The sequence below is a fragment of the Manis javanica genome, chromosome 10 (assembly GCF_040802235.1).
Source record: "Manis javanica isolate MJ-LG chromosome 10, MJ_LKY, whole genome shotgun sequence".
NCBI classification, from domain to species: Eukaryota; Metazoa; Chordata; class Mammalia; order Pholidota; family Manidae; genus Manis; species Manis javanica.
In genome coordinates this window covers 115,476,520-115,490,263 of record NC_133165.1, presented here as the reverse complement: position 1 = coordinate 115,490,263, position 13,744 = coordinate 115,476,520, and the positions used below count along the sequence as shown (strand labels likewise).

The 13,744-nt window shown below is 54.1% G+C and overlaps 1 protein-coding gene across 2 annotated transcripts in view; it reads right to left on the bottom strand.

Moving 5' to 3' along the window:
• FBLN1 (fibulin 1) overlaps positions 1-13,744 on the bottom strand; it is a 78,050-nt gene that overhangs the window by 18,892 nt on the left and 45,414 nt on the right. Inside the window, exons 15-16 of one of the 2 annotated variants that reach the window (XM_037006785.2) lie at positions 5,390-5,532; positions 3,269-3,400 (exon numbers count right to left, since the gene is read on the bottom strand). In XM_037006785.2, the coding sequence (XP_036862680.2) occupies positions 3,269-3,400; positions 5,390-5,532 (275 nt within the window). Of the gene's footprint in view, positions 1-3,268; positions 3,401-5,389; positions 5,533-12,093; positions 12,545-13,744 lie in introns of those variants that run through there. The other variant, XM_037006784.2, reaches the window with a different exon arrangement.

The following is a 13,744-nucleotide window of genomic DNA, read 5'->3' as shown; positions in this document are numbered from 1 at the left end:
CATCTGTTAGGTGTAACTCATCTGTTACAGGGTTGTGGCCATGACGAACACGTGCTCCGGGTATTCACTATTAGTCACTCCTTCACATGCATCAAGGCTCAGCTCGACCTCACCTCTTCCAGGAAGCCCTCCTGACCCCCATATTCAGTGTCCACAAAGGGCATGGGCTAGAGCAGGCAGCGGTTCCACCAACACCTGGAGTAGGTACGTGTCCCTTCCTGGATATTGCAGGAAGCCAGGGGCTGCTTGGTGGTTCCCAATGGGCCTGGAAGCCCCCCCAACCCCTGCCGGGGTGCAACAGATGGGAAGCTTGAGTGGCCCCAGAAAATGCTTTCTCTGTTTCCACTGATGGAGAGGGCTTCTGGCTAAGGTTGATTGAAATGAGAAGAGCATGGGTGCACACCAGTCTGCAAACACGGGACCTGCAGTGTCGGAGGTGCTGGGTCGCAGGTGGTCGTTGCATCAGTTCCACCCTTTGGCCAAGCGATACAAGCACATCCATGGATTTGTGAGGATGGAGGTGTATGGGAGGTATTTGTGAGGCTGCGGGGTGATGTGCTCGGCGATGGCTCCTGGGCTCCCAGCCAGCGGCGGGATGCCCCGCTGCAGGCAGACAGGCCCAGAGCGGCAGCGCCAGGCCCAGGTGTAGGGCCGTGTGTGCCAGGGCTGCCCCCAGAGGCCCAGGAGCTCCTGGGCTGCACAGAAGGTACTTGGGGCAGAAGCAGAGAGGGAAGGAAGCGGGGATAAGGAGGCCCAGGGAAGAGACCCCAAGCAGAGAAATAACGCAGCAGCTGGTGGGTGTGCAGACAAGAGCTCCGCCTGAAACACAGCCTGGGTCCCACCTCAGGGAGAGTTGTGCCCTCTGGTCTTAGTCCTCCGTACTGGCACCAGGCAAACTCCAGGACCCCAGCCAGGTGGACATTCTACAACCACACCGGAAGTGGACGAGCCCACCGGGGAGGCAGGTCTACATGCAGATGAACTCCCAAGGACCGGCCAGGGCCTCCCACGCACAGCACAGGGGGTGCAACTAGGCAGTGAGAGAAGCTGCTCAGCCGGTACTTTCCCACAGTCCACTCCCAGGAAGTCCATGCGGGGTGGCCCCATGGTCGCCCCTCAGCCCCAGGGGCTCTGTTCTGATCCCCCCTCTATCTGAGAGGCACCTGGAGAAGAATGGTGAGCCCTCTCACCTCTCTGGCTCTCAGCTTCCCCCTCTACAAAAGGAAGGGGTGCAGGAAATGGTCTCCAGGAGCCTGCAGGCTCTGGCACACCAGAATTTTCTGCCCCAGTGGATGGGAAGCTGAGAAGCAGAGACTCCCAGGTTGGTTCTGTTTGGAGTATGGATGCCACTAGAAAATGTGCTGGTGGGCACTGGATCTGAGCCCAGACGCTGCCCGACCCTCTGGCATCGGTCACCCCAGGAAGGATTTAGCTGGGACCGAGTACAGGAGCAAACACGGCATGGAGCCCACCCCCAAGACAGCCCTGGCCATGGGGCTTGTTGCAGTCTCTCCAGGCATGCCTGTCTCAGCATCACGTTTTGATGATCCTGTTTATGGGGCTGTCTTTCTCCCCTGCTGGAATGCAAAGCCCTCGGGCAGGGACCGCATGGTACTTATTCATCTGTGCATCCACAATGCCCAGCCCAGGGCCTGGCGCAGGTGGGGGCTCAGGAAGGCGCAGAAATGGAAAGAATGAACAAGTAAATCAGAAAGTTCTGATTCCCGCTCCTCTGGTTCCAAAAGCTGAGAATTACCCCAGGGCAGCCATGGTGCGGATGCCCTGGCAGGCCCCACATCACAGGCAGCAGGAGGTGGGTTTCTGTGCACAAGTGTTGCAGGTTGCTCACCATTCTCCCAATCCAAGCCAGACAAACCCTTGACCCCACCTCCGCCTGTCCGGCCTCCTCCTCAGGCCCCGAGGTCCCTTAGGGGTCTCTTCATCCGAGATGGGGGAAGCTGAGGCTCAGAGCGAGCAGTGACTCAAGGGCAAGCAGCAAGTTTCCTGACTACTGACAATCAAACCTCACTCCCTCCCCTTGGAATCCCAGCAGGACTAATGGACCATTAATTGTAATTAACTAATTATTCCTGCTGCCAACTAGCGGAGGAGGAGGCTGGGGGTGGGGAGCCCCTAAATGAGTCAGTCATGTTTACAACATGCAAACCCATTTAAGAGCTTGTAAAGTCGCTATAAATGGCTCTTGGCAACAGGGGAAATAACGATTCCCGGTCTCCATCAGATGCCAGTTTAACAACCGTCGGGTATGGGACAGACGGCCCGGGATTCTAAGATCCAACAGCGCCACCTAGAGGCCGTGTCCCAGAACGCTCCGCGCCGGTCCCGCCGCTCCGAGGTGCGGAGGAACGCCCCTGTTCACCACCTCACGAATTCAGGGCACAACAGACCCCGAAGCCCACTTCTCCCCGTTCACAATGGGGAAACTAAGGCACAGGTGAGGATATGGCCTGGCCCTCGGTTGCTCATCTGCTTTGAAAATGTTCAGAGTCTAAATCTAAGTCCAAAAGGCAAATGGGAACGTTTTCATTCGCCCATGAACTTAAACTCTTTGAAACATGGCAGTTCAGGAAAGGTACTGTTCCCAGACTCACTCACCTCTCCACCTGGGCCTGTGCGTGCCCTTTCTCCATCCCCCCCACATCCCCGCCAGCCCTCCTCTGCTCCACGGCACTGAATCACCAGGGGGAGGCTCCATATCAGGGGTGGATGCCAACCCCGCACTCTAAGGGACAGCCATGCGGGAGGGCACAAGTGGACACACAGCCAGGCAAGCCAGTTCCAGCCAAGACCAGAGCCAGGCTCCAACTGCCCACCTGCCATTCCTTCTGCTGGGCCACAGGGATAAGAAATCGCACCAGCCCCCTTTGACAGGGGTCTGCGTGAGCCCTGGGACGGCCCGGCCCTGAGACCACCTGTGTGATCTCGTCTTAACTTCACGGTCCTGAGACACAGAGATCTGGTTAATCCACTCACTTACAGGTGGGGAGACCAAGGCCCACGGGGTCACCCTGGAGCCCACCGGGCAGCCGGGGGCAGATCCCGAGCAGGCTCCACCCTGGGTGCTCCTTGAGCTGGGACTGGCTGGGGGCGTGGGGGTCCCGGCTGGGCCCTGAAGGACAAGTGGGACCAGCTACAGGAGGGGGACTCAGGCAGGAGCCAGGGCAGTCCAGGGAGGCTTTCCCTCCCTAATGGCACAACAGGTCCCGGCTGAGCAGCCAGCAGGGGCCGAGGGGGCCCGGATGCCTACCCACAGTCATGCCGTCCATGTAGCGCTTGATGATGTCGAAGGAGTCCCGCAGGTTGCCTTCTGTTATGTCGAAGATGATGTCAGCGTGGTTGGCAGGATACACCGGCATGATGGCCCGGAGAAAGATGATCTCTGTGAGAGAGGGGCACAGCGTGGGAAGGGGTGTGGGGCCGGACCCCACCAGCCCCAGAAGTGGAGAAGATGGAGGAGGGGTCTTGAGGGGCTATACACCACAGCCTAAACCCTTTTCGTCAATGGGGAAACTGAGGCCTGCAGAGATTTTTAGATCTTCCCTGAGGTCGCTGGAGCTTATCAGGGGCAGTGCCAGACCTAAGAAGTAATTAGTGATTAGCCATGAAGCTTCATGAGGCCGGGGAGACAGGGAAGGGGGATGGATGAGGGGGCAAAGGTGGAGAGGTCAGAGGGACAAGGCAGCGGGCTGGTGTCCTGCCCTAGGGTGACTCGGGTCAAAACCACTTCTTAGGGTGGGCTGGGCAGTTTGGCGGCTGAATGCCTCTCCCAGACCACCCGACGTGATGCAGGGCAAACTGCGCTGGGCTGGGGGCACAAGGCCCTGATTCTGCCCAGGCTCTGAGGGTTCTTGGGGGTGTCCTCTCTCCGGGCATCAGTTTCTTCACCCTTAAAGTGAAGAAGGCAGACCCCTGGTGCCCACTAAGTGTCCTTTCAGTGCTACAGGTCAAAGTCTGGATTTCCTGAGCCCAAGATACTAACAAGTGTCTTTAGCCACATTTACTTCCCTGTAGAACCAACTCCCAGATCATCCCGGGCTGAGAAGCCACAGAGCTGGCCCCCAAGGATTTGGGAAGAATTGTATGTGGTTTGGTAGAACCTGTCATTCCACACAAGGCAAACACCACTCAGTGATTTTTTCCGATCCAAGTCCGTGCCACCTGCAAAGATTCTGGGCTTCCCCTTCCTAGAGGAAGGAGTCAGCGAGTAGGGGGCCCGGAGGCCACTGCTCCCAAGGGCACCCAAGCCTTCGGGGAGCCTCTCTGGCCTTGCCCTGCCCCCACCAGGTTTCTGCTCTGGTTGTGCTCCTACGTCACCCTGCAGGGTGCTGCCGTGGCTGTCCCACAGGGGGTGGTCAAGCTGGCCTAATCCTCTCCCCTGAGGGATTCAGAGGGCCCTTCCTGTTGCAGTGTCCCAGAGCCTGGCCTGAGCCGGAAACATAGCCAGCCCAGGCAGTGTTTGCTGAATCAGCCATGGTGAGCTCTTCCCAGGAGGGATGAACACTGCAGAGGAAGTGGGTGGCTGCCCACCGCCAGCCCTGACACCTGGCAGCACTCCTTGCAGGCAAGGCGGACAGAGCATCCTTCTGCTGAGGGCCAGAGAGTGCTGCCCTGAGAAACGGGCACTGTGATGGCAGGTCCACCCCAGAGAAACGGGCACTGTGATGGCAGGTCCACCCCAGAGAAATGGGCACTGTGATGGCAGGTCCACAAAGCAGGCCCAGAGCTGCCTACAGGGAAGGGGCGGGCATGGGAACCCTGGCCGTCTACTCCTCCTGGGCTCCCTGCAGCCCATCTGCCCCTCAGTCTCCAGGGTGCAGCCCTTTGGGGCCTTGGAGTTGGAGCCCTGACACCAAGTTCAGGCTCAGCCTCTCAAGCCCAGCTCTGCCACTCCAGCCAGAAAAACTTGGTTTAGTTCCTCAAATGCCCAGAGCCTTCGCTCACCTCCAGAACTTTCTAGATGAGTTCTGTTCTGTTCGGTACCCTCTGTTCTCCCTGCTCCCTACTTCTACTAGATTACCTCCTATTGACCACTTAGGCCCCAGTGTGGAAATCACTTCCTCCTGGAGGCCCTCCCTGACTCCCCAGTGACTGGCATAGAGCCAGTGCATAAGAGCTGTTTGCTGTAGGACTGCCAAGAGACCCCTGAACTGAGAACCAGGAATAGGCTGGCACAGTGCTGGGCATGCTGGGGACATGGAGGAGGTGGAGGCAGACCCCCTCCTTCCAAGGAGCGGCTCCTTTGGGCCAAGATCTCAGCTCAAGCCCTGGGAGGCCAGGGAGGGGGCTGCCTCACAGAGATGCTTCTTTAGACAATAGCCTCCTCCGGGACTCCCCATGCCAATTCCAGGCCGTGGGAGTCGGCACTCACCTTCCGGGCGGGTGAACTCGCGGAAGGTGGGCAGTGAGACGACAGTGTGGGAGATGGTGTGCACCGGGTCCAACACGCAGGAGACGTCGCTCGGGCGGCAGGACTTGATGCAGCGGACTGTGTCTGTCTTCTCCTGGCGGAGCCTGCAGGGAACCACAGCACAGAGGTGGGTGGGAAAGTCGGAACCGCAGCGCCCACACAGGCTTTGGGAGGAGCGGCAGGTGGCCGGGTGGGGAGCCCCATCCCAGAGGCAGCTCCATCCGAGGACCAAAGCAGCCTCTGCGGCCTGGCTCCGGGCCTTCCTGAAAACTGGACCAGGACCCAAACACCAGAGACACCCTCCAGTTCCCATCTGCTCTGGCTGTGGGTAAGCAAAGCTTTGCTATTCGCCAACTGTACAGACTGAGCTTCAGTTACAACAATTGTAAAATGCGTTCATTCATTCACTCGCTCTGCGGGTGTGTTTGGAGTGTCTGCTGGGTGCCAGGCACCAGGGAAAGCAAAGCAAATGGTCGTGCCTTCCCAGAGCCCTGAGCTAGGGGAAGCCCGGGGGAGTAAGGGAGGGAACACACAGAGTACCCCGCCTGGTGGCCAGCGCGCAGGAGTGAGGTCTGCAGGTCATGGCATGGACGGGAGGGAGGAGAAGTTGAAGTCTGTAACGGGTCTATGTTCCAAGCATTGCGCTAGACTTAGTTTTAGAACCATCATCATCACGTGATTTTTAAAAAATATCAGTATGAACTCACAGATGTCAACTATTTGATGGATTTAAATCCATTACAATTATTATCTTTTGTTGGAGCTCAAGTTTTCCCATCTTCAGCCAGAGGGAAAATCAGGCTGGCTCCTGAGTCCCTTCGACCCGGCCCTAGGAATCTGTGATAGGCCTGCTCTCCGGCCTGACACGGTGGCCCAGCCTTGTCTGGTACTCTGACTGCCCCAGCCATTTCTCCAAGAAGTCTTGGGCTTTTTGTTTTGCATTGTTTTTTAGTGGCAAATTGCATTGCAATCTGGATACCAGGCATGCTCAGGGCTACTGCATTGGTCCTTGTTTCTAAGCCTCTTCAGTGGACATTTTTAAAAAGAAAATACATGGGGAGTTCATACTGATAACTCTTGATTCAAATCAAGAACCACACAGTTCTCTATTACAAAGGATTCTTCTCTTCTATATTGCAAATCTCTTCTCTATTACAAAGGATATATTACTTTCTTCCATATCAGAATCCTGGTTCTTAAGAACACAGGAGATGATAGCCTATCCCATCGTGAGTTATTTAATTTATTTCATATTCTGACATAGTAGTCTCAGAATAGCAAAACTAAAATTACAATAACATAATTACTTAAAATAATATTTTTGGGATGTGTTTTGTTTTACCTACAATTTTTAAATAGATGCACCATAGCTGCATTGTCTGAGCATATAGTGCTTCATACGATACTTTTTTCTCGCTTAGTTGTGGTCCTATGAGTAACCGTGCTTAATGCTTGTATGTTAATAATAGTTTGCACCCTTTGTACACACAGGTCTGTTTTGTTGGGTATAAATCCTTGGCTCACCTTTTCTTAAATATCCTAAGCATTTATCTTCCTCTGGCGTAAGTGTTGCTATGAAAAAGTCTGATGATAATAAACTTTTCCCCTTATAAGTCACTTGCCTTTTTTTGCCTATATGTTCATAGGTGGTTTGTTTTCTCTTTTCTTTAAAGTACAACAATATCTTGGTGCTGATTTCTCTGAGTAGATACGTTCAGCTATGTTGTGTGTTCTTTCAATATGGAATTTCACATCCTTTTTTTTTTTAATTTCTGGGAAGTTTCTTGAGTTACCATTTTTAGTGTTTATTTTGTTGCCCTGTTTTGAGTGAGTTCTTCAGAGGTGTCTATGATCTATACTCATCTTCTTGGCCTCCCCTCAGCACCTGTCACTTTGCCTTCTTATCTTTTTTTCTAACTTAAAAAATGTTTCTTCTTTCTGGTTTCTCTTTTTCGTTAAATATTTATTTCTGAAATTGCTTTTTGCTTTAATTTTAAATCACTTCTAGTTTTGTCACTTCACTTCTCAGTTTTTTCTAATTCCGACTTACATTTTCCTTCCACTTTTGATGGTTTTCCTAATGCTTTTACTTTGTGTTGATACAAGTTGCCTTTTCTATCTCGTCTGTGAGTGGATCTTCCTGTTGTACTTTCATTACCCAGAGGGAGGTCATTCTGGTCCTTGTCAGCCCACAATAACTTGTATGGATTCAACCTTGATACTTTTCGGCTCATCATTTTTAGGTGAAATGAGTTTTCCTGAAATTTTAGACGGAGCCGTGGTTCACGGCGGGTTTTCTGAGTTCACGGAACTCCCTCTCCTGTCACCATGGGCAGCTTGCTTTCCGATATTTCTCTACATTCCCCTGCATCTTCTTCATCTATAGGTGCCTCTATATTGCCTCTTTAGATATCACAACCTATATTGCTTCTTTCCTGCTCCACTTTCCACTGTTGACCCTTGAACAATGCAAGGATTAGAGTTGCTCACTCTCCACAGGGTCAAAAATCCCTGTATAACTTTAACCGCCCAAAAAGTCACTACAAATAGCCTGTGGACTGGAAGCCTTCCTGATGAAATCATTAACACATTCTATATATTTTACATATTATATACTATCTACTGTATTCTTACAATATAGTAAACTAAAGAAAAATCTTTTCAGATTGTCACAAATCTCTAAAACATTTCTCCAATAAATTTTTTGAAAAATACTCCACATATAAACAGACCCACACAATTCAAACCCATTCTTTCCAAGGGTCAAATGTACTTTATATCCAATAGTTTTGCTGGAGTGTGAGATGCTGACCTTATGGGAAACCCTGCTGGCTCAGCTTCAAGAGTTCTTAGGGGCTAAACGGTGCCATCCCTTCTCTCCTTCCGTGAGTTCCTTGCCCACACTGGCCACTGGAATGAGCAGAACGGCCCCCAGTCTCAGCTGCTGTTCCAAAACCGATCTACCGCACTTCCTAGGGAAAACCTGTTGACTATTTTGGGGTCCTCACTGCTTTCCTGAACAGATGCCAGTATCATGCAGGTAGGCACGAACTGTACTGGGGGACTCATAGGGGTTTTGTCACCTTGTTTACTTGTAAATGTTTTCTATGAATTTCTAAATTTTTTATCTAGTTGTTCAGTGTATTTTTTGGCTGGGAGCCAGAGAGCTTCAAACACTATGCTACGGCCTCTTCCCGGGGTCTGCAGACACTGCACCCGGCATCTCATTTGACCTGCCCAGCTCTTCCCTCTCCACCACCCTGCCTCCTGTTTAGCTCATAAAATACCCCGCCTGTACTTGACAATTACAGAATGCACTTAAATACAGGGATTTCTGAGATGAGGCTAGAGTAATAATCTGACCAGGGCTGACTGATCCCAGGAACCCCGCCCTCATCACAAGTTTTAAGCAGCAGGGGCAGAGCATCAGAGAAGAGGGCAGAGCCAGACGCCTGGGTTCGAGTCCCAGCCCCGCCTGATTCCAGCTGTGCAACGTTGGGCAGGTCAATCATCCCCTCTGGGCCTCCATGTTTCCACTGTAAAATGGGGACCATAACAGTCCATCCCCAACAAGACTGCTGTGAGGACTGAGTTGCTTGGACAGGGCCTGGCCCACAGGAAGTAGTAAATGCATTAGCTGTCATAGTTACTATCATTACAATGATACTAATGATTGTCCTTTCCCCTCGGGAGCTTGGCTAGTACAGTGACACACTCAAAAGGTCTACAAGTCAGGCGCTCTACATATCTGGCCCTGCTTGGACACGTCCAGACCCTCTGAACCTTCATTTCCCATTTAAATCAAGATCCAAATGAATATCCAAGTACCTTCCAATGAACGAGAACCAACACTTAGTGACTACCGACTGCATGCTAGATATGGTCTCCTGTGTAATTAATTGCATGCAATCTTCAAAATAACCCAAGGTGGGTTTGAAGCTCTGAGGGCAAATGAGTTATCAAAGATCACAACTAGTAAATGGCAAGGAGGACATTCAAACTGTTGCTTGTTTTTTTCTGCCCCATATGAACTCAGCGGCATATTAGACTACGGCTATGTAGCCACAAGGAACAGCACCCAGGTAATTCAGGTATCACCCCCCACACACGCACTCGGGCACACACAGAGAGCCATCTGAGGTGCCCAGCAGGCCCCCTTACCAGGCAGGGAGCTCCACAAACAAGGGAAGGTGAGGACAGCTGGATGCTCCGTTGGCAGGAATGTTGTGCAGGGACCTTGGCCGGGTATGTAAGGTCACTGGACGGCCTCTAACGCCCCTTAACACTCCCCTTTAACACTCCCATGGACATAAAGGCGGAGGGCTGCTCCCACCCTGGGTTGTCTGAACCGTGATGAGAGAGTAACTGAGAAAAATGACTGAGTGAGTCCCTGCTGTGCCCTGCTGCCTTCTCAGGAGGTAAAAGTTGAGTTAAGCCTTGAAAACACCATCCATCCATCCGTCCGTCCATCTGTCACCCACCCATCCGTCTGTCCATATATTCATTCATGTTTACTGTCTCTTCCACTGGCCAAATACTGTGAAGTCACAGAGACTGGAGACACACTCCCTGCCCTCAAAAAGGCCCTGGTGCGGTGAGGGTGAGGGAAATAACAGCCACAAGATGACAGGGTGAGCGCTCTGATGGGGTATGCCCGGGGCTGGGGGAGCACCACGCAGGAGGGGCTTCACTCAGGAGCTGACTTCCGAGCTGAGCCTTCAGGGAGAATGGTGGTTTGCAGGATGGCGTGGCCCATGGTAAAGCCAGGGGAAGGCACATCCCTGCATGACCAGAACACGGGCAACGGGGTGAGCTGGAGTGGGAGGAGAATGGCGAAGAGGCTGAGGCCGGCGGGGCCTTGAGGGCCATTCCAGGGGAGTTGGGCCTTTTGTTAGTAAGAGAAACACAGAAGGTTCTAAAGAGGAGGGACGTCACCAGACTGGCCCTTCACACAGGTCCTCCGGCTACAGCTTGGAGCACGCACTGGAAGAGGGGAGGCGGGAAGCCCGTCCGGACCAGAGGTGACCAGGGAAGTATTGCTGGCTGCATGGGAGGCCTGGAGACGACTGGCGGGAAGCGTGCGTGCTTCCGCGGCCCGTCACCCGCTGCCTCTGCCATCAGGTTTGCAAGATAGAGTTATCTGCATGCTTGTCTTCCTCACAAGACGGCGAGGCTGGGGACCCCACCCTCACATGTGATTGGAGGAAGAACCTTAGGATCATGCCGGGTCCTTTACTTGATTCCTCTGTGGCGTTCTGCCTTCCCTCCTTCCGGTTTCTGCTTGGAAACAGTGCTGGCAATCACAGAAATGCTAGAGAGTAGCATAAGCTGATGTGGCAGAAAGCTATCCATTCCTCAACAGATATGGGCAGAGTGCCCACTGTGTGCTAGACACCTTGCCAGGAGCTAGGGACGCAGCACTGATGAGACAGACCCGGGTGCTGCTGTCACAGAGCCTTCTGCGTTGTGGGGAAGATGGATACAAAACACAGATAAACGGGAATTGCACTGTGATAAGAATCATGAAGGACTGAGAGGAAACAACTCAAGGGTACCCAGGAAGGCCTCACTGAGAAAGAACACTTTAAGCTGAGGTTTTACCAACATTCAGGCCAAGGGTGCAAAGCACGTGCAAAGGGCCTGAGGCAGCAAAGAGCTTGGCAGCACGGCTCAAGGAAAGAGAGCAAGGGGAGAACAATTTGAGTTCAGGCTGAAGGTGCAAACATGGACCAAATTATGCAGGGCTTTGAGAGGCACGCTGGGGCTTGTGATGAAGGCTTGGCTGGAATCACGAAGGACATGAAGAGAGGGAGGTGGGTCGAGGCCCATGCTGAAGGTATTGTGCCAGAATGGAACAGTAGGAGCGGTGGAATCAGCAGCTGTGGGATCTTGGGCTAACTGCTTGCCCTCTCTGAGTCACTATGGGGATGATACACCTGCCTTGCAGGACTGGAGGTAATGCAGAGGAAGGACCTGATGCACACTTAGTGGTTTCCATGAGCAGCACATGCATCGTGCTGTCCTTGGCCTCCTCCCAACACAGGGCTGGGATCCTCAGTGAGGCAACTGACCTCACTTGGACAAGAGCCGCATCCAAGATGCTGCCCGTGTTCAGCATTTTCCCACCAGGGGCTCAGGCTTCTCGTCCAGACAAACAGAACAGGAGGCTCGATCTCAGGATAGAGCTTTCTCGTCTCCACTGAATGCTCAGCTCCAGGAGGCACAGCAAGGAAAGCAGGCCGGGCCTGAGGACCGGGTTCCGCGGCCTGGCTCTGTCCCCCACAAATAGGCTGTGTAACGTTGGCCAAGCCCTTGACCTTCTCCAGGCCTTGGTTTCCACATTTGTAAAATGCGAGGGGATGGAGCTCAAGAATCTCCGAAGACCCTCCTCAGTCACCTCGTCCTTTGGGTCAGCACAAAACGGAGAAGAGATCATTCATCAGAAATGATACCCTGAGCCTCGTTCTCCTGCCCCCAGGCTCCCTGGTGGCAGGTGAGGTGACCCCCGCTGACAGGGACTCCCAGGCACACACCACCATGTGGAAAACACGGTGGCACCTTCACCCCCTGGGGGCACCAGGCAGTGGCCGATGCTCGGCGTGGCCTGGGGTGACGAGCAGCACAGACTCCCCACCACGCCAAATAAAACCCAGGCACACGAGGCATGCTGTGTGGGATTGCCTGCTCCAGCTTTATTAAAATCCCGGAGGGAGGGTCAGGAAAGCAACAGGAGGGAGCCCCCCACGGCCCAAAGCAAGTGCTCAGAGCTCTGCGGACACAAAGACGTAAAGCTTGGCCACAAAGGAGCTGACGGTGCCGTGGCGATAGAGGTCCATCTTGACGGTCAGGAGCAAGTCCCTGGGCTCAGGGACAGGCTTGGTGAGGGCCACCACCCCACTGTGGTGGCTCACCTTCCGGGTGGTGAAAAAGCCCTCCTCATTGCCGTCGGTGATGGCCAGCTGCATTCTGTCCCCGGGGACGGCATTGGAGGGGCCCATGCGGAAAATTACCGCAGGTACTTGGATGTTGGTGGGGAAAGAGAGGTGGTAGTAGGTTATTCTCAGAGGCAGCTTGGGGCACTCCTGAATCTCATGGCAAGGCAAGCGCTCGCAGCGGCTGTAAGAAAGGTGGACAGAGAGACAAGAAGAGGGTTAGGGCGAACTCAGCAAGCGGAGACACGACAGAGAGCGGGGGAAGCAGGGGCTTGCTGTGCAGGGCCTCCCGCCCCCCCCTGGCCAGTTCAGCCGGGAAGAGCACCCCTCACTCACCTGGGGGAGGTGCCGTGGACCTCCGGCCGCTGACTCAGGCACTAGCCTTGTCCAACACCCTCAGGGGGTGCTGGGTGGCTGGGGTCAAGGGCTGCGCCTGGAGGGAGGTGTGCCCCTCCTCATTGGCAGAGCCCCACCCTGGCCACTCACCAGGCACACCCTGCCCTCTGAGTGTTGTCCGGGCTCCTGGCCCCTCGCCCAGTGCTCAAGGAGACACAGGGCTCATGGGCAGGTTGTGGAGATGCCCCTGAAAGTGATCACCTCCACCCAACCACCATGGCTACTGCCATTTATCAAGCGCTGGCTATTCACCACTGTGGATTCTCTAGCGGGGTCACTACAGCTGCACTGTGCGGATGTGTTGAGCACCATTTGTCCGATGAGGAAACTGAGGCTGAAAGAGGCAGTGACCTCCCCAAGGTCACACAGTGAGGTAAGAAGCCAGATTTGTGCGCAGACAGTGAGGCAGGGTCCCCAGCCCCTCGCCACGGCCTGCACTCCAGGCCCAGTTCCCTGCCTGGGACCACAGGACCAGCCAGGCTTGGCGTGGAGACCAGGACAGGTTCCAGCCGCCTGTGACAGGTGGGGACAGGGACTATCTTTTGCCTTCTGAATGCCAACACCCCTTCCTAGGCAGGCACAGATGCCTTAAGGGGCAAAGCCGAGGCAGGACTCGGCAGAGCCCGCCCCGGCACGTCCTACCGGCTTGACGCGGCTGGGACTCTCTAGGCAGAAGCACGTACTGCCCTCGCCTTCCACATAGCGACCTTCCAGCCTTTCACGTTTCTGTGCCTTGTGTGGGCTTACTCGGACTCATTTTACACTTGGCATTTACTGAGTGGGGTCCTTCTTATATCCTGCTCCCGGATTCCTTCTTGGGCACAACAGGAGTCCTTTCACCTACCGACCTGAGCTCTTGGAAAGGATGGCCTGGAATGGGCTCTGCCGTACTAAATGCATGTGAGGGTCAGGAACGCTGAAGGGGGTGCCTGGGAGGGGCCCAGAGGCAGGGGGTGGGAAGGAGGAGATGGGCTTGGGTGTGGCTGCA